Source organism: Danio aesculapii, chromosome 11 (genome assembly GCF_903798145.1).
Source record: "Danio aesculapii chromosome 11, fDanAes4.1, whole genome shotgun sequence".
In the NCBI taxonomy this organism is placed as follows: Eukaryota; Metazoa; Chordata; class Actinopteri; order Cypriniformes; family Danionidae; genus Danio; species Danio aesculapii.
The window spans coordinates 25,082,281-25,103,118 of NC_079445.1; the positions used below are offsets into that span (position 1 = coordinate 25,082,281).

At 35.9% G+C, this 20,838-nt stretch overlaps 2 protein-coding genes across 2 annotated transcripts; both read left to right on the top strand.

Moving 5' to 3' along the window:
* The first annotated feature begins 896 nt into the window (after positions 1-896).
* shisa4 (shisa family member 4) lies at positions 897-10,235 on the top strand. Its single transcript, XM_056468576.1, has 5 exons — positions 897-1,303; positions 4,030-4,207; positions 4,399-4,535; positions 5,205-5,372; positions 6,802-10,235. The coding sequence occupies exons 1-5, from the start codon at positions 1,246-1,248 to the stop codon at positions 6,840-6,842; spliced, it is 582 nt and encodes a 193-aa protein (XP_056324551.1). The 5' UTR covers positions 897-1,245; the 3' UTR covers positions 6,843-10,235.
* Positions 10,236-10,786: 551 nt separating this feature from the next.
* Positions 10,787-19,113, top strand: lmod1b (leiomodin 1b (smooth muscle)). The gene is made up of 3 exons (XM_056468744.1): positions 10,787-11,236; positions 12,337-14,067; positions 16,887-19,113. The coding sequence occupies exons 1-3, from the start codon at positions 10,967-10,969 to the stop codon at positions 16,911-16,913; spliced, it is 2,028 nt and encodes a 675-aa protein (XP_056324719.1). The 5' UTR covers positions 10,787-10,966; the 3' UTR covers positions 16,914-19,113.
* The last annotated feature ends 1,725 nt before the right edge of the window (positions 19,114-20,838 follow it).

Sequence of the window (20,838 nt, forward strand, 5' to 3'; positions counted from 1 at the left end):
ATTATGTAGCTGTAGTCTTTGAAATATATTTGGTCAAGATTTCTAGTTGGTCAAGATAAGTGGATATGAAGAGCAGATGACAATAGTAGTAGTTCATGAGTATAGATCATAAGTAATCTAACTAAAACGTATTAAAATCTGATCACTACTTAATTTTTGGAATTTAACATTTAATCTGGAGCGCATGCAGTTAGTTTCACCCAGCATTAACCATATGTCTAGTATACATTATATATTTAACTAGAGCTTGATCTATTGCTAAACAAATTGTTCAAACAAATTCTGGACTGTTTTGATTACTTTAAAGTTACATTTTATGTTAATCTCCTTAATACACTGTAATTATACATTTAAATACTGAGTAATTTTAACCATGTACTTACTGGGGGAAGGTTCAGGGTTCGGGCATTAAGCTATGTAAAGTGAAAATGGGAATATTATGTAATTTAAAGGGATATTTCACCCAAATAAATGAATATTTTCATTATTTACTCGCCCTTCACTTGTTTCAAGCCTGTTTGAGTTCAAAAAATAAGTTCCTTTAAAGAAAGCTGAAAACCTGTACCTACTGACATCCATAGTAGGAAAATCAATTACTATGCAAGTTAGTTGTAGGTTTTCAGCTTTCTTCAAAATATCTTAATTTGTGTGCAACAGAAGAAAGTCAAACTTCTTTGGAACGAGTGAATGGTGAGTAAATGATGACAGCATTTAAATTGTTGACACATCAAAAATGCATGAATGTACAATTTATATAAGCTATATTAACGTATTATTAATATTAGGAGACAAATATGAAATATAATTCTGTTCTTTTAGAAAATATACAGCACAGTCTCCCAGTATGCTGAATGGATGCATTTCTCTCCAGAAGAGGAGCTGCTACAGAAGCCCACGGGCTCCATTTTTCCTCGTGGAATTTCGCGCGTCTTCTGCATTAGCGGTAGCTCCACAATTCCACACAACACCTTCGTTTTTTTCCGTCTTAATATAACCCTATACTACACCTCGTCCCGGAGAAATGAACGTCTTTTAATTTCCTCCATCTACGAGGAGACTGGTACTGGATGTTCGGCGTGCGGGTGTGTAGCGTCACGGGCGGCGTGTCATTCACCACAGATCGCATGTAGATCACGAAGCCGCCTGACTGCGAGACGTGGCACATCTTATGATTTAAAGCGCCTTTCAAGTGATGCAAATGTAACCGTCTTTGTCGGGAATAACGGAAAGTGTACTGGAAGCAGGATGTCCTTCTACGCCGTCATTATACCGATCCTCTGTATCATTTTCTCTGCTTGGCAGGGTAAGACGATATTGTAGTTTCTTCATAGGCCTCATTGCCGCATATATTTACTTGTAAACATGTTTCTGTTCAGAAGTTAATGTTACTTTCATCAACACGATGAATATATGAAGTAGCTACGTAATGGCTACAAATCACAATGTGTCAGTTATATAGCAGAATCTCTCAAACCGCTTAGATGTGCAAGTTAACGTGAGGCTGCGCTTGTTTTCTTTTGCCTATTTTGTTTAGCTTGGTCATTCTCTGTGCCACTAACACAAATGAAAGCTAATCCAAGAGTTGAGTCCTTGAAGCAGGTGGTTAACTGACCTACCTAAAACTACAACTTGAGATGGAGAAAGATGCGATTTCTGTTGTTTAAAAAAGATTTAGCAATACAAATCAATTTAACTAGGTAAGGCTTACCGTGCTGAAATGTAGTAAATGTTTGGTTACATAGTCCTGTGGAAATAGGATTTAACTCTCCCTCCTATTTAGGCTGTTATGAATTTTTAGCCTATTATGAAGTGATTTATGGATTACGCTTGAGACATAAGTGCTGTAAAATATATTATTAGTTGTTATTTATTGCTACTTAATGTTAACAATGTTATCTTTTTTTCCACAGTGTTTTTACTGTATTCTTTGTTTTATTGTGCTTTGTTGTTTTTTTACTGTTTTGTAAGCACTTTGGGTATAATAAATTAGTAAAGGTTTCAGTTCCTCAAAGATTAATGTAAGTTTTGTTAACTTTTATTATATTTACTATACTTTATTATATAGTGTAAAGATTTAACATAATAAATAGACAGTATTTTGGAACTGCACATGGGAATATAACTGTTTTCTAGGTATACCGCAGTTTGGAAAAGTCAAGGTTTTAAAACCGCCAAAATTTTCTGCTACGTCGTTCCTATGGCATGTGTAAGAGTTTTTGTTTTTATGGACAACATTATCTCCAGCAGAAAAGGTATCCAAAGATGCCATTTTAAATTGTAAAGAAATCTGTGTTTTTGAGACTAATGAAGACAGCAGAAGTCAATGATTCGTTTGAATAATTTAACCTGACATGTTTACTGCTCCAAAATATTACTAATGTTTCTCAAAATAAAATATTTTGTGTTTGAAGGGGAAAAAATTTGTTGTTTTTTTACTCCGACATTTAAAAAGAATATATTTTAGAGCAGTAATCACAATACTGTGAAACCGTGATATTTTTATCCAAGCTAACCATCAGAATCCTATACCGGCCCATGCCTAGCACTACCATCCTTCAATTTTAGTCTTATATTATATAATCAACAAATTCTTGCTCTAAATATGTGAGCAATTTCAGCGTTATGGATGTGACATTTTCAGCAAAAATGCAAAACATAAATTCACATAAAGTATACGTTAACATTATATTGAAGAACTGTTGATATTTTCCAAAACAACTAACCAGAGTTATGGGATCTGAAAAATAAAAATCTGTAAACACTTTTTATATTTTAAATGAGGAAAATAAACGTGCATTATGGATGTGACAATTTTTTTGCGAGTTTACAGTATACAACATACTTTGTAGAAATTGTGTGAAACTGCACAACCCAAAAGAAACAATGCTAATCAAAAGGATAAGAGTTGGCTCTCTATCGAATAAAAATCGTTAATTTTATGTTATTTGACATTTTTGCATTTATGAGGGAAAAGCTTCGTTATGGATGCAACACTTTTTCGTTATGGATAAAACAGATGTGAAATTGGCTCTTGTGTAACTTTGGTAAATCAAATATAATAGTTAGAAAACGCTGACCGAGATATTTTTGAGCATTTTTAAAGTACTGTAAAATCCTAACACGAAAAAAATTTAGAAACGGTTTCTCTATTTTGGTGAAAAAAAATTTCATGGAAAGATTGACATTTGCATGGAATTGTTCATATCCAACAACTAGGGCCTGAAAATCAAAATCTCGATTAATTGAACATTTGAACTCTATTACGATTAATGAACGATTATTTTATTTTATGTTCTTGCCCTCATAATTCACTGACAAGTTTTGTACAGTAAATATGCTCACATGTTACAAGTGAGAGATTTTTGAATGTTGGGTGGATTACTTGATTTTAAAATAATTGACGTAAACACACACTATCTGCTGTCTATGATTATTTATTGAAATTAAAACACACATTGCCTAAAACGCGGTTCTCCGCACCACCCACTGTTGTCATCGCTACCAAACCTACTAATCCCAAAGCTTGTGCTACGCATAGTTGTGACTTGTGACATGTAAGTATATTTTTTTGAGAGGTGCGCGTTATACGAAGGCTGTGTCGGACTGTACACATGCCCTTGGCAGTATAATATGATAATAATATAATAAGTATAAATCATAAATAATATAATAAGTATAATATCATAATATAATAAGTATAATTCTGCCTTAACAGAGTGGGCTCATGTGACTCCACACACAGTAGGTAAAGTAATTGAAAAAATCGACCCTGGAAAAATTTGATCGATTATAGGTTCTAAGTGTCGATTTCAATTACTTTTCGATTAATCAGCCCGTCCTACTGACAAAAATCTTTGATAGACTGATTGTTACAATGATTTATATTTTACTAGGTATCTTCTGTAAATCCTGCAAAAAAATAAAGTATAAAGAAAAAAAAGTACAAGAATAAAGCTGCATTTGAAAAAACTCTCATTCATCTTTGACCCAGATACAGTATATTTTACTACTAGTTTTTATGACTTCCAGTGAGTGCAAATGAGGATTGCTTGTGGTACGTGGACAAAAATGGCACCTGGCACAATGGCTTCGACTGCCCACTCATAACTTTCTGCTGTGGAAACTGTCACCGCCGCTACTGCTGTCTCGATGGCTTCAAGATGATCACAGAAGCAGGACAGAAGCGCTGCATGCTCTTCCATCTCAGGTACGCTTCTCTTTATTAGAGATTATTGAGACTTGAGAGGCTCATTTACCTCACATTAGGCCACCAAATAGTACAGCTAAGCAACTGTTGGATAAGAAATGCTTATTCTTAATGGTGAAGGTGATGAATTGCTGCCGGAGTATTCAGATTATTGAGAAGTGAAGTTTTTTTGTCTCGTTTCTCTCTCTCAGCCCATCCACTATAGCTGGCATTGCTTCATCGATCCTGCTCTTTGTGGCTGCAATTGCAACCATGGTCTGTTGCTTCATGTGTTCCTGTTGTTACCTTTACCAGCGACGCCAGCAGCGAGGCAGAACTCCTTATGAAGGTAAACACTAATCACTTTTGTTTCTTCACAGCCCAGTTTAATACATTTGGTAGTTTATTTAAGTATTATTTATATTTACGAGATTTTTGTTTTGCTGTTGCAGTTATTACGATATACAACTGTAGAATACATCTGATCTCCCCAAATTCTGTTTTCATGTTTCTGGATCCTGAATTTAATTTAGTAAAAAATAGAGAACTCCAGCAACACTTGTAATAAAGGAGAATTTATTTGATGTCATGAAAATGTTCTCCTTTGAACAGTGTGGCTGGAGTTGCCTATTTTTATTACTATATTTGCATTTTGCATGCACCTTGTATGTTGGTTGAGTGCTTAAGACCTTCCCTTACCTAAATAATTACCCTACCCTTACTCTTGAAATAGAATAAAATTTAAAAAGTTAAAATAAATGTAAAAATATATATTTAAATGTAATTAAAATTGGCATTTTCCATAAAATATATTGTTAAAATGCTGCTGAATTGAGTCTCTGATCATCTCTGGAGACGACGTTTACATATTTATGTCATATAGAGAGATTTAAGATGCTGAAAACACCACAAGCATCACACATGTTTGAATAGGTGTGTAGTGAATAAAACCGTGTTATTCACTGCACTCTCATTGCGAACAAAATGTATGAAAGACTAACACCAGCCTCAATTTTAGCCCAGCACATTCCAATGGCCAGCTATCCAGTGGAGCACATGTATGATGCTTATGGTAAACCAATCGGTCATCTGGAATATCCTGGATATCCAATGGTGCCGCAGTATCCTATGATGCCCCAGGGTCCTTATCCTCCTCATCCTCCTGATCCAGGATTCAGTCAAGCAGGTACACAGATGGCCTAGATACCAGAGATCACATAACTTAGAGGATTTAAAAAACTCACACTTGCTTATAATAGCACAAAAAATTTAAGTTGATTTTCCACTATAGTGCACTATAGACAGTCAGATATGTTTTCAGTTCTTTTCCATGTGAGCCTGGTACAGCATGGCACGATTACAAACTGTTCTCATCCCGGAATTCTAGACTACTGTTTTAAATTTTGCTGGACTGCTAGAGTGCAATGCGCATGATGTCATCACTTTGTTTTTAGTCTCCACTTTCCTTCCTAATCTGCAACTGTCTCTCTGGCTATACCACTAACTGTACTCTCTCTCTCAAAAAAAAGTACATTACTAATGCTTTGCTTCTTAGACTTTACACACCTGAAACTTGCCTATAGCACCTATTCACTGTTGCTCTTATAGTTGTGTAAATTGCTTCCTTGTCCTCATTTGTAAGTCGCTTTAGATAAAAGCGTCTGCTAAATGACTAAATGTAAATGTAAATATATGTAAATGTTTACTGGCTGCATGTTTCTCCATAGCTGACTAGGCAGAAGCATGCTGTTAATCAATAACATTTTTGTTATCCAACAAATATTAAAAAAAGAGTCCCAAAAACAGAAAGATCATCATTATTGTCCATATCGCTGTTTGCATTACACTTGCATTACCAAAGCAAAGACTGGCGCATTTGTATTACATTCCATTATCAGCACCACCATGGAATATGAAACTATATCCATGCTGACTGGCCCGGATCACCATGAAATGGAACAGTTATACAAAGAAAACTGTTTAGCACTATAGTTGAAAAGCAGCTTAATGTTCAAGTGTAAAATCGCTTATTTTTTTAACCTTTAATGTACCTACATAATAGACTATCTATCTATCTATCTATATATATATTTTCCTTTCCATCTATTCATCTATCTCTCTGTCTGATTGTATTTATGTTGTCAGGCATACTATATTGTGTACAGATTTTTGTTTTTCATGAAGTTATATATTTAAATTTTATACCCAGAGAAGAACAATAACATTATACATAAATATTAATAATTAATAAATTTAATATCAGTTGAAGCTATTGCTAATATGTCAGTGGTGTTAAGTTGGTTAAATTGTTCATTTGTGACATTGGGGGCATTTCTAAAACTCACTTAAGCTTGTGTTTTGTCCTGTTCCCCATATTCACATATGCATGTATAGAAAGAAATGAAAAGAAAACTTTGCAAATGTCCTTTAAAACTGTATAAAACATTTAAAATGCTTTAAAATTGTACACATTATCTTTGTTACAGTTTTCACCATATAATTGATTATATTCATTTTTTTTTCCTGATAACACTTTGTCAATCCCTTAATATCAACATTGCACTACTTGTCAACACTGTAATGCATTTCCTGAGCTGTGTCATGGTTGTTTCCAGCTCCTCCGCCGTACTCTCCTCCCCAGTACCCTGGGCACTGAAAGAGCCGAAGCCCCCTCCCATCGGCAAGGAGAAGATAACCTGTACAATGGGTGATGAAGAGGGCCCATGCTTGTTTGGAATCCCTTGTATGAGAATCCGTATAAAAAAAAGTTGAGTTATGTTATTTATTTCTTAATTTAAATTAATTTGTGGAGTGAAGCATGAACTGACCTGGGAATCGCCTCACACGTCGGAGTATTTTCTTGTTTGATGTACAGCTTTCATGTGTCACTAATCAGCAAGACTCCTTCCACTTTAACCCAGCAACTCACAGACTCAAAAAGACTGCTATAGATGTGCCATTATGTTTTTGTCAAACTCTCAAAAAAAATGGACCGTTAGATATGGCTGATCTGCAGAAGAGAACTGCTGATAGTTTTGACTCGCCCAGGATGTTTTCTGTTCAACCAAATAAGAAGCATTTGTCATTCGCACTTTAAGCTGCAATAGACGTGCTTAGCTGTCTCTCCCTGCTCGTTTCTTCGAAATGCATTTATTTCTGCATGTCATGTGCATCATAAACATCCGTAGGCTTTAGATGTTTTACAGACATGCTGACATGAGACAGGTATTTTATAGACAGTTTACATGCAGTATGTAAATAAGAGAGAACTTAACATGTGTCGCATAGCATCTTCCCAACCAACCAAAACGTCATTGTGTGCGTTTGCAGTTTGCCATCTGTCGTTAGATGTGGCTTGAATTTAAGCCGTTATGTTAACATTCGTTAGATCTGCATGTCTTTAATTGTAACTCAAGCTACCTATAGGCCAGCTATCGAGGAGATCACAGTAATGTTTGCATTCCTTTAGCTGTCTATCTGTTCTTATTCATTTCAAAAAACATTCATTTATATTATATCGTTACATACTTAAAGCAGTGTCATTTAAGCAAAGCCCCTTTAAGCTATGTTAGTTTCTGCATATTTGTCGTAATATTTCACCCAAAAATGAAAATTTGCTGTTTCAATAATTTACATAAAAAAATTATTTACTCAAGCATTTTCAAGAAGATTTTTAGCCAAAATCGAGGCATTTGGTGGTTCATATAATGCAAGTCAACAGCTATATCAGCAATTTGAGAGTCAAAAAGCAAAGTATTAATTTTGTTTGTCCTATGTATATTTTTTTACTCTAAAAATGCCGGAGGACTTTGACTTGCAGTTTATGAATCACTAATGGCGAGTTTTTGATATTTAGTTATTTAATATGGTAGCCAAGAGAGCTTAACGTGCTGCAATTTAAGAAAAAACATGCATTTACAAAAAAACATCAGCAAATTAAGAAAAGATCTTTATCCGTTTGACAGCACACATGCTGCAAATGCTCACATCGCAAGCAATTTACTAAAACGTGCTGCATTTTCTCACAACACTTTCAAAAAGAACACACAGCAGAAATGTTTCAAGGGGACCCAAAAACGTGACTGACACCACTCATGTCATAGTGTCGGGACTATTTCTCAGTGAAGTTGAAGTTGATCTTTGAAAGGTGAGTTTTGTGTTTATGTTAACATCCTTATTGCCTTGTCTTTTGTATTTTACTAGCCTAAATCACCATTGCTGCATCCCAAATCGCATACTTCTACTATGCCCTAAAAGTATGCACTTTTTTGTGAAGGAAAAGTATATACTTTTGAGTGTGTGACAGTAGAGTATGCAAGCTTTGGAACGTACTACTTCCTTGTTAACAGATCAATATGTTGCTTAGTTACGAGCCGTCAATCATTCACACATCATCCACATTTCTGTCATCTTCAATTTCCTACCTTATTGGAGAAGCAGCAGCAGCAGATTAATCTCCCATTTACAAGTTTTTCATGCAGAGAAATCTCCTCAGGTCTTTGGACAATTATGCATTCAGATGTTAATGTCCATACACGTCTTTATATAAGTTCAGTATTGTTGTTGCAGATGAAATATAACACAGAAAATGCGATTTAAATATTTTCCAGTTGGCTAGATATTAATAAACAGTCATCTTTACTGAAGCTTCTCTACTTGATGGTTGGTCTCTCGCGTCCATCATGTTTCTAGTTTGTTTACACTTTTCACCCGCGTTTGTAGTTCTAATCGAATTCACGTACAATGTACAATGTACTGTGGGCAATATCATACTCTTTTCAACATACTATGATTTGGGACATACTAATTCTATTTTCAAATACTATTTAAGACCGTATGCGAATTGGGACGCAGCACATAACCTAAATAGCAGAGTCTGTCACGCTTTTGGGTCCCCTTGAAACATTTCCATTGTGTTCCATCCTTTTTGAAAGTGTTGTGAGAAAATGCAGATTTTGGTAAATTATTTGCGTTGTGAGTAAATACAGTGCGTTTCATTAATTTGTTTGCATTGTGAGAAAATGCAGCACGTTTTTTAAAAAAATGTGTTTGCCTTGTGAGGATTTGCAGTATGTGTGCTGCCAAACAGATGAAGATCTTGTCTCAATTTGCTGGCGTTTTTTTCTAATTGCACATTTTCTTAAATTGCAGCATGTTAAGCTTTCTCGGCCACCATAATTTAATGTTCTTTTGAAGAAAATCTAATCATAAATGTAATCATAGATGACCTGAAAGTAAGTAAATGAACAGCAGATAAAGTTTTTGGAGTCATTTCTGCAAACTTGAGTCAAATCTCTATAACTTCATGGCAAAAACAAAAATCGGACACTTTTCTTTGTCTTTTTAAACTGCAAATATGTGGTCATTTACCAGCACACAACAGATTTTTGCAGTTGAAATACAGTAATTAAAGTTGAGGTAACTTAATTGGGAATTTCGCAAAAGAACATTTTCCTGTTACAAATTCTTTTGTGATGCAACTTAAGATGGCTCTTTTATTGCCTGCCGAATTGAGTGTTTTTCCATTGACATAAGCATCATTGTATCGTCTCTGCCTTATTTTCCAAGTTTATCATCAATTACACTTCTTCCAAGGGTCAGTTAGAATGTATTTAAAACGAATTAGAAACTCTCTCATTAGAAGAATTTAGTTCAAAATAATTCATCAGGTGCATATGAGGTGCAATTTGTTTTGATTTGAAATGATTTGTGCTACCTCCTCATTTCACATTAGTTGTGATGCTTTTTCCACTGTTTAAATAACTTGCTAGTTATTTAAATTAATGTAAAATTAACAGTGTTGTTTTTTGCTGTATACAGCATATGCTACAGTTTTGTCACTTTGAAATGTGAAGTACAAACGATCTACAAAGAGGAATTTTTACAATGTGGAATATTAACATGTATTTCGAGAGGAAAAAAGGGAATTAATAGGCTACTAGTGTTTGAACTTGCACTAATCAATCCTATAAAAGAGGACTAATTGAACAGACTGGACAAGGAGTATTGCTTAATTCTCTTTTTACAATAAAAAAAAGAGTTGACTTTGCATGGTGTCTGATTATTGCTTGGAATCAACAAACAAACATAATTGGTCTATTTATTTTATTTTGTTTAGTTTCTTAAGTTATTTTGTTCATTTTGGTCTATCATTTTAACGAGACAGCTTTTATTTTACAGTGTTTGAGTTGCATATATATATATATATATATATATATATGTGTGTGTGTGTGTGTGTGTGTTATCAAATAAAATATGGCTTACAGATTGCTTTTAATATACAAACATAACCCAATATCATTTCAAATTTATGAATAGCCTACAAATCAACTGCACCACATTAAACTGATTCCTGGAATAGCAGAGTAGCCTATTATAGTATCCAATCTATTTCCATAACCCTGGAAAAATATTGTCAGTACTCCAGGAATCCTGATTTGCTCAGTGACCAGGAAGTATATTTCGGATGCTTTTGAGTTTTAGTAAACCATAGCCTTCCCAATTGCCTTTAAAGGACTATGTACCCCCATCTAAATATGGGCATGAGCTCGCGATGGATTTCAAGGAATGTCTGAGCACCACAAACCAGGGCTGATCGCGTCTCGCCCTGCTCCTCAAGTTTCTTTCAACATCCAGAAAGTCTTCAATTTGACTCCTTTTTCTCCTCCATCCACTATTTCTATTCTATTTTATTTTGACTGGCAAAGTAAGTCAAAAACGCACGGATAACATTATCTTCAGCACATTCTACTGAAATTTTCGTAAAAACTGAACCCGAATATGTCCAGGAGGAAAGTGAAGGGACTCACTAAAACCGGGCGACAGGTGAGTGAGGACCCGGAACTCGACAGTTTACTGTCAAACCTGTCGACTGCAGAAATGGAAGAGTTGCAGAAAGAGGTGTCAGTTGTTCCCGATCCAGATCCGACTGAAATGATCGTTGTGGACCAAACGGATTTAAAACCAAGCGCGCCGGTTAGAAAGGAATCGCAACCGAGCAGCCAGACCGACGACTTCAAATCCCGCTTCCAGAGAACCTTGTCAACTGAGGTAAATATATTCACTTACTGTGTTGTAGTATGAAAATGTGAATTCCTGAACTTGAAATTACATACTTATAGTTAAATCCAAATAAATCAATAAAATTGAAGTTCTAGGGTAGCCTATAAATGTCTCATTTTATAACTTCTGTATCATGTAAATATAGCTTTTATATCAGTTACATGTTTGTACTTCGTTTATAAGGTGAAGATGAACTTAAATGTTTAGGTCTTAAATATTGTATAAAATAAGAAGGATAAATTGTTCTTAAGTTAATTCTAATGGAAACTGCAGTTGGCCCAGTTGAAGTACCTTGGTTAATTGCTCCTTTGCTCACTGCCTTTTAAGGATAAGTCTGCCAAGGCTGGAGCTTTCCAGTGCAAAACAGTTTGTCTCACAAATCAAACACTCAGCCACTGTGCAAGTTTACATCTTCACTTTGAAACAACCACTATAGTGTAAACATCTCATGTGCATGCAGCACAGCTTTTGTTGCTGTCTCAAAGCAATAGCATTAGTTGTCATTTTAAAAGGGATCGTTCACCCAAAAATGAAAATTTATTCAGGCCATGCCTTTCTTCTTCTTCTTCTTCTTCTTCTTCTTCTTCTTCTTCTTCAGTAGGTCATCAAAGAAAATATTTGACTGAAACTGGTTCTTAGTGATTCATAAGATCAAGTCAAATACCAGAACTTTTGAGAGTCAAAAAAATATATAAAAAATGAATGCCAATGGCAAATCACTTGCTGTATGTATGCCAGAGTCTCTTGAGTACGTTCAAGACCTCCCAAATCTGTTTGGGAATTAATTAAAGGCATTAATATTGTAAATAACAGGTATTTTATTAATCACCAAGGACCATGGTTTCAGCTAAAAGTGTTCTTTAGTGTTCAGCTGAAGAAACAAGTCACGTACATCCTGGATGACTTGAGTAGCTAAAATAACAGCAATGTTTAATTTTTGAGTGAACTAATCTTTTAGTGTTATCATTATCAAGTCATTTATATGTTTGTTTGTTTGTTTGTTTTTTTGCTTGCTCTTTAAAAAAAAAAAAAAAATTTTAAATGTTATTGCCTAATTTCTTCATAATTCAAACATGTTTGGTCCCTAGGCAGAGCCGAAGAAGGAGAGCCGGAAACAAGAGTATCTGCGTAAGATGGGCCTGAGCCAAGAGAAAAATATCTGTGCATTTGACAGCAGAGATGGAGGACTTCAGAGGACATCCTCCACCTCTTCCTTCCCAAAACGTGATGGTAGATTGGAGGACAGGACCCGCAGAGTTACAGAGGGCACCAAAGATGAAAAATTTGGCCCATCTGCTGTTTCCAAGCGAGACGAGGAGAGTGAGAAAAAAAATGAGACAAAAGACCAAAACGATGGTAGTAGATTAAGAGACAGAAGAGAGATGAGAGAAAGTAGCAGCAGCAAAACTAAAGAATTAATTTCCAAGCTTCAAGAGAAGGAGGATAGTAAAGAAAAAAATAAAAAGGAAGACAAGGGGAAGAGAGAATCTAGAGAAAGTAGAGCAAAGGAGATGATTTCAAGGATACAAGAGAAAGAGGAGAAGGAACGGGAGAAAAAGGAAGAGATTAGAAAGAGAGAGGAGAATAAGAGTAAAGGCTATACATCCCGGTTAGAGGAGAATCAAAATCAGGTTCAAGAAGACAAGACGAAAGAAGATAACAAGCACAGGGATGAAAAACAGTTAAGAAGGTCAAGCGAAAAGGTAAAAGAGACTACCGCATTGTCTGAAAATAAAGAGAAAGAATCTGAAAATGTGAAAAGAGTGCAAGAATGCAATGCAAGATCAAGTGACAAAGGTAGAGGGGATGTTCAGAAACACAATGAAATTGTTAATGAAGTTCATAAACCAAAAGAAGAGACAATTGAAAACTGTGTCTCGGACACCATTTTGAAAAGTAAGACCAAAGAGGAAGAAGAAGATGACGAGTCGACCAGCATGTTTGATGAAGATCTGGAGAAAGTGCGTCGCAATGACCCAGGCATGACTGATCTCAACGTGAACAATTCTGAGGTCATAAAAACCAAAACTCTTATTCAGTTCTCTGAGGCATTGAAAAACAACACACACATCAAAGCATTTTCTCTGGCAAACTGTCGCGCTGATGACCATGTGGCTTACGCTATTGCTGAAACCTTACGCAGCAACAAAAGCATCACTAGCATCAATCTGGATTCCAATCTTCTTACTAGCAAAGGCATCATGTCTCTGATTCAAGCCCTCCAACACAACTCCACACTCACTGAGCTACGTTTCCACAACCAGCGACACATTATTGGAGGAAAATCTGAAATGGAGATGACCAAAATTTTAAAAGAAAATACGACTTTACTCAAACTAGGCTATCACTTTGAGTTAGCGGGACCTCGTATGACCATGACCAATATTCTTAGTCGGAATATGGACCGTCAGCGGCAAAAGCGGCTCCAGGAGCAGAAGCAAGCTCAAGCACAAGGAGCTGGAGACAAGAAAGATTCATTAGGAGTTCCAAAACCCGGCTTTGGTAAAAGCTCCCCGAGAGCATCGCCTAGGCCATCACCGATACCTTCACCCATACCGTCACCTGCTCCATCGCCTAAGTTGACTCATAAGAAAAGGATAAGTGGGCTTGTTGGTGGACCACCTCCTCCTCCACCACCACCTGGAGCACCACCGCCACCTCCACCACCTATGCTGGATGGAGACTTTCTGAAGAACTCTTTGACACCTGTGTCTCAGAGGAAGCTGGACGACAGGAGTGGAGGAAGAGGAGGAGCTCAAAACTCACGGGACCAACTTCTAGCTTCCATTAGGAACAGCAATGTCAAGCAGCTCAAAAAGGTAGGGAATGAAAAATAAATACCTAATAATAACTATGTATATTTTAGTCAAAGATATCACAAAAGTAAACACGTAATACAGTTTTGAAATGTAGGTTTTCATAACGAAAAACAAAAGTGTTTGCTCCCTAAACCTAATAACTGGTTGGGTCACCCTTAAGCACCAACAGCTGCAATCAAGCATTTTCAATAACTTTCAATAAGTCTGTTACAGCGCTGTGAGGAATTTTGGCCCACTCATCTTTGCACAGTTGTTGTAAAGTTTTTGAGCATGAACTGCCTTTTTAAGGTCATGCCACAGCATCTTATTTGGATTCAGGTTAGGACTTTGACTAGGCCACTCCAAAGTCTTCATTTAGTTTCTTTTCAATCATTCAGAACAGGACTTGCTGGTGTGCTTTGGACCATTGTCCAGCTGCAGAATTGAAGTACGGTTTAGAAGGTCACTAACAGATGGCCGGATATTGTCTTTCAAGATATTTTGGTACACAGCTGAATTCATGATTCCATTTATCATAACAAGTCTTCCAGGTCCTGAAGCTGCAAAACAACCCTGGACCATCACACTGCCACCATCAAATTTTACTGTTGTTATGATGTTAATTTTTTTAAACTGAAAGTGTTACTTTTATGCCACATAATGGGACACACACCTTCCAAAATGTTCAGAGTATTTTCCCAAAAGTCTTCATCAAGATTATACAATTTTTTCTAGTAAAATTGAGACGAGCCTTTATGTCCTTTTTGCTCAGCAGTGGGATTCATCTTGGAACTCTGCCATGCAAACCATTTTTGCCCAGTCATGAAGACTCATCCTAACTGAGGCAGGAGAGGCTTGTAGTTCTTTGGATGTTGTTGTGGGGTCTTTTGTGACATCCTGTTTGAGATGTCTGTGGGGTAATGTTGGTCAGCCGGCCACTCGTGAGAAGGTTCTCCACTATTCCATGTTTTTGCCATTTGTAGATAATGGCTGTGTAGATTACATTGTAGATCATGGTGTGTTCCGCTGCAGTCCCAAAGCTTTAGGAACAGCTTTATACACTTTTCTGGACTGGTAGATGTCAATTCTTTTCTTTCTTATTTGTTTTTTTCATTTCTTTGGATCTCAGCATGAAGTCTAGCTTATGAGGATCTTTTGGTCAGCTTCAGGCAGGTAATATTTAAGTGATTTAAAAACACTTTTTCCACACAAGGCTATGTAGTTTTTCTCTTTTTCCCACCACTGTATTTATGGAATGTAAAAACTACACTATTTCCCAGTGATGGTTGCAGCTGGAAGAGCATCCGCTGCGTAAAACATATGCTGGATAAGTTGGTGTGGTTCCTGTGGCGACCCCATATTAATAAAGGAATTTAGCTAAAAAGAAAATGAATGAATGAAAACTACACTAGATAGTAAATTAAGATAAAATGTTTTTTATAGATTGTGTATTAGTTAATGTATAAATAAATGTGATATAATTTGTTATTCAATTAATACAATTTCTTAATTAAAATGTATAAAGTTATTATATTGTAGCGAACTATTTTTTTATTGTGCACTGTAGATTGTAGTTGGTGAACAGTACAACAATTATTACATTTCTAAATTTTAATAAAAATCATTATGTGTATTGTACTTTATATACATTAGAATAAATTTATTTTGCAGATAAAAAAAATCATCCAAATTTTAAATAAAAATTAGAAATGTGCTTTTTTAATTAAAATGATAATTAGAATGCTAAACAAAATCATTTGTAACAGAAAATCAGGGTTATTCCACCAAAACTTTTGAAGTTTTTTAAAAACTTTTGAAGTTTTTATTTACTTTTGAAACATTTTATTTTGTTGTTTAAATATAATTTAAACATGTCCAAAAACCTTTTTATTACATGCAGAAAAAGAAATCACAAACACGTTTATTTAAATGTAAACTAAATAAACTAGGGCAACGCAGTGGCGCAGTAGGTAGTGCTGTCGCCTCACAGCAAGAAGGTCGTTGGTTCGAGCCTCGGCTGGGTCAGTTGGTGTTTCTGTGCGGAGTTTGCATGTTCTCCCTGCGTTCGCGTGGGTTTCCTCCGGGTGCTCCGGTTCCCCCTTTAGTCCAAAGACATGTGGTACAGGTTAATTGGGTAGGCTAAATTGTCCGTAGTGTGTGTGTGTGAATTAAGCTGCGGTCACACTTGACTTTTCCTCCCATAGACTTCCATTCATACGCACGCGAATGTGTCAGACCGGAAACGCGGGGTCATGCGTCAAGTTTCGCATGTTGCTGCGGTGCAAAGTTCAAGCTTGGTGAACTCTGACCTGCGAAATCGCATCACTTGACTGCGTGAGACCAATCGAGGATCAAAACACGATCTCTCTGGACAGAAATTTAAAACATGGAGCAATAGCTCTCTTTTTTAAATGTCTAATCATCTTGTTTAATCCCGCCCCTTTTCGCAGCGCCGCACGACAGAATTTCGCACACACAAAGCCCAGTGTGACCGTAGCTTCAGTGTGTATGTGTTTCCCAGTGATGGGTTGCAGCTGGAAGGGCATCCGCTGCATAAAACAAATGCTGGATGAGTTGGCGGTTCATTCCGCTGTGGCGACCCCAGATTAATAAAGGGACTAAGCCGAAAAGAAAATGAGTGAATGAATGAATAAATAAACTAATGGCATCAGTATAGTTCACAGAATAAAACAATGTCCTTTTACTCAAACCCATTACTGATCGTAAATCCAGAGAAACTAAGAAATCTCAAGCCATCCCTTGAGGTCTTGAGGTATCTATTTCCTTTTTCACTTTACCCTAAGAAAATGCTCAATATAAATCTTTCTTTTTTTCCACAGGTTGCAGTACCAAAGCTTTTGCAGTAAGTGCAAAGAGATATATGTGGATGAAGAAAAAGCCAGGAATGAAAGGACAGACATCTCACAGACCTTGAGAAGATCATCGCTCAGAATCTTCCATACAGAGTCTTACTGCAGTACAGAGGACAGGCAAAGACTGGTGTGTATATATATGGGGATATTCACAGCTTCTGGCCAAGAGTCTTTGTACAAATACACTGGACGATAGAAAGACATGAAAGTGTGGTGCAGTCATGGGTGCTCAGAGGATCCGATGGCCTGTGGGACTGCAGGCATGAGGCCTTGCTTGTCATTTGCACTAAATGAATCATTTCTAATGATAGATTTATGAATGTGTGATTGGTACAGTATGTGTGTGGATGCTTGTGTCTGAATTAGAATGGCATCTGAATTAAACTGCAGGATGTTATCCTACATTGTTAAAAATATCAATAAATTAACTGTTAACATGATTTTGTATTTCATTATGGGATCTTGATCTTTCTTCCAACAACTTTTAATGTTAAAAGTTTTTGAAAAGTGACTTTTATTGCCATTTATAAAAGTTACTAGTGATATATTGTCTGGGTTGATGTTGTAAATTAAGGTACAATGACCTGGTAATAAACTTTGAGTACTTTTTTGTTATTTTACGTACATATTTCTCGCAATATTATTTCCTATAATATTTTTGAACTAAAATGTCAATGAAAGTCTCTTTGTTAAACTGCAGTGTTCAATAATTTTCAACATCAAAAGTTGACTGCAGAGATCAACGGTCCCATAATGCAATTCATAACTTTAATTAAAGGGGAAAAGCTTGTGAATCACAAAATACGAAGCCTGGTAATTAACATATAACTTTTACAGTGTGATATTCAAGTTATATCTGAAGTAAAAGCTCTTGCCGATCAGGGAAAAAATGGATTCAAATCAGAAATCACATAAACAAAGGTGTTGTTTCCAATACACTCTACTTTGAATGAGTGCGTGTGAAAGAGAACAGGGTTACAGCCTTTAGGAGAAAGGGATGGATAATCAGAGCTATGTGAATATCACTGCGAACACATACAGTATTTATTTTGATCAGAGTTTCTCGTTACGCTTTTATGTAATTCATTGAGTATATACATGTTAATCACTACCAATTGTAATTAAATACCATGCATTTGTAATTTATGAAATGATATCAAAACATGCAGAGAGTTTTTACTTTGGGAATGGAAGCAATGTCAGCACAAATATGTGCATGTACCACACATGCTTTAAAACCAATTCCGTATATTTTTTATGCTTGTACAAAACAATCTCAGTTTCTTAAGAATGCAGAATACTCAGTGCAAAAGAAGCGCTGTTGAACATGAATTCACTGTTCTTTTTCAGGTTTCAGCTGGGTGAATTGATGGAGTAAATCCATTTGTTTTATTTAGAAAACAACGTGTTTTTGGATGTATCTTGTTAAAGATGTGATTGGTCCAACAAAAACACCCGGGTTGAGTGACTTTATTTTTTTATTTATTATTTTCAGGTCATTGTCAGAATAATTTTTGTGTCTCTTTCAGTAATGTTTTCTATGCTAATGCTTCTATATGTTCAATATTATGTCCTAAGCATAGTGGTGGCCGTAATTGTTAGAATATTCAACGCAATCTCACGGCAATTCGGCAAAACTTTTTGATTTAGTGGCTAATTCGTATGAATTCGTACAATCTAATTAATACAATTAAGTACAATTTGCTCATCACCCAATGACAGTTGGGTGTAGGGGTTGGGTTGGGTGCTTCCTTTTTAAAATCGTATATTTTCGTACGACAGAACTTGTACGAATTTATACAAATTAGCCACTAAACTGACAAAACGTAAAATACCTAAGTTTTCTCATGAGATCAGGCTGGAATATCCCACAGATCTGAAAATATTGAGTTTTTTCTATGTTCAAAGTTCATTTTATTATGTTAATTGTATGTTCTTTTATGGTCCTTAAAATAAGGTATAACAATTTTGGGTTGTCTTAACACATGGGTCAATTATGGAAAAAACCCATCTGCTGAGATTAAAAGTGTACGTTTAATTAAAACAATAACAACATTGCTGTCTATATTTGAACCAATGTTGGGTTACAAAAACCCAAAACCTTTTTGCACTGTTCAAAATATCAGTTGAACTGACATGTAAAGTTCATTTGATTCAGCATAAAAGAAAATAAGGAGTCAACAATTTCTTTATAGTTTGGAAGGATGTGTAAATTATGAACAAACATCTTCACTCAGTTATCTTTATGAACATTAGTCACATAACCTGGTGTATAGTAAGTGACATAGTATACCAATACAAAACACTAAGTATCACCTTAATTTACCTCAGCCTGAGTAATTTTATCGGAACATAAATATGCCATACATTCTTTAGAGTCCACAACCATAGACAGAATAAATTGTATATTTATTATTAAATAACAAATAGTTTCAATCTAAACAACAACATTCTCGCCTAAAAAGCCTTAAAAATGCATTATGTTGTCCAGCAGCAGCAATGTTTGTCAAATGTAGTGAGTTAATTCCTTTGCTTGGCACTCTATGTGGACAGAGTAATACACAATGGTAAAGAGGCTGTGCAAGTGCTGTTACTGCAAAATGTAGCACAACTATCAGCTAATCAGATTCGACAACCAGACAGAACTTTTGTATGTATGAAGGATCATAGTGAATTCTGAATACTCTTCATACAATGTCAATAAAGCAAATAAGGCTGGAGCACTGTATAGCAAGACTGATATCCTTAGGCATGGAAAAGCCAGTGATCTAATGCATTGCTGGAAATGTCACGTAATTCTGCTTAGCTCATTTGGTCACTGCTAGAACAAAGAACTATACATGAAGCCTATGGAGGACAGCCAAAGTAAACAAACAACATTGGTAACAAACGAGCACACCATTTTTTAGGTAAGATTACAATTGAACCAGGTTCCAGGTCGCACATTTAAAAGTCTTTTCTTGTAGAATTATGGTCTTGGGATGTATGGCAGATGCTTTTTTCAATGCATAGATTAGAAGTAATTGCTCAAGGGTCTTTCCACAGCCCTTCAGAAATGGCTTCTCCTTCAAAGTCTGGAAGTTTGAATTGAATTGAAAGCGAGCTAGTTTATATTTTGATTGCCCGGACTAACCCTTAGCACTGCTGAAATGTCTATATTTGGTCATTTCTCGATGCAGGCTCAGTCTGCGTATCATTCCTTTCCTCTTCCTAATAATGGAAACACAGCCAACAGCTTGTCGGACTCAGAGCAATGCAACATCAAGGCGAAAGAGAGATTCTTGACTTATGTTTTAACATAGAGCCATTTTATTGCTACCCAGCCAAACATTTCTGTTTAGAAAAAACTAAGGCCAGGCCATTTTGTTTCACTTGCCACTTGACAACATCTATTTACAAGATATAAACTTGAATTTGTCTTGAATTTGGCCTCACAGCAAGAATAGTACAAGGCTGGGCCAGTTGGTGTTTCTGTGTGGAGTTTGCATGTTCTCCTGTATTGGTGTGGGTTTCCTCCAGGTGCTCCGGTTTCCCCCATAGTCCAAACACATGCGCTATAGGTGAATTGAGTAAACAAAATTGACCGTAGTGTATGTGTGCGAATGAGTCTATGGGTGTTTCTCAGTACTGGGTTGCAGCTGGAAGGGCATCCGCTGTGTAAAGCATATGCTGGATAAGTTGACGGTTCTTTTTGCTGTAGCGACCTCTGATGAATGAAGGGACTAAGCCGAAGAAAAATTAATGAATAAAATAAATTGACAAAATATGAAATGTTATTAATAAGATTTAAAACTTTTCAGATATAATTCGACATTAATCATAAATATTATTATAAAAATGACCAGTGTTGGGGTGTAACTAGTTATTTTTAATGGCATTACATAATTTGATGAAATGTAACTGTTGTTATCTATTACAG

What these genes read in the sequence shown, in the direction of transcription:
- lmod1b (XM_056468744.1), top strand. Translation starts at nt 10,967, where the DNA reads ATGTCCAGGAGGAAAGTGAAGGGACTCACTAAAACCGGGCGACAGGTG. An exon ending in AGAGAACCTTGTCAACTGAG is followed by an intron (nt 11,237 to 12,336) that starts GTAAATATATTC and finishes TTTGGTCCCTAG; the next exon opens with GCAGAGCCGAAGAAGGAGAG. An exon ending in ATGTCAAGCAGCTCAAAAAG is followed by an intron (nt 14,068 to 16,886) that starts GTAGGGAATGAA and finishes TTTTTTCCACAG; the next exon opens with GTTGCAGTACCAAAGCTTTT.
- shisa4 (XM_056468576.1), top strand. Translation starts at nt 1,246, where the DNA reads ATGTCCTTCTACGCCGTCATTATACCGATCCTCTGTATCATTTTCTCT. An exon ending in TGCATGCTCTTCCATCTCAG is followed by an intron (nt 4,208 to 4,398) that starts GTACGCTTCTCT and finishes TCTCTCTCTCAG; the next exon opens with CCCATCCACTATAGCTGGCA. An exon ending in AGGCAGAACTCCTTATGAAG is followed by an intron (nt 4,536 to 5,204) that starts GTAAACACTAAT and finishes CCTCAATTTTAG; the next exon opens with CCCAGCACATTCCAATGGCC.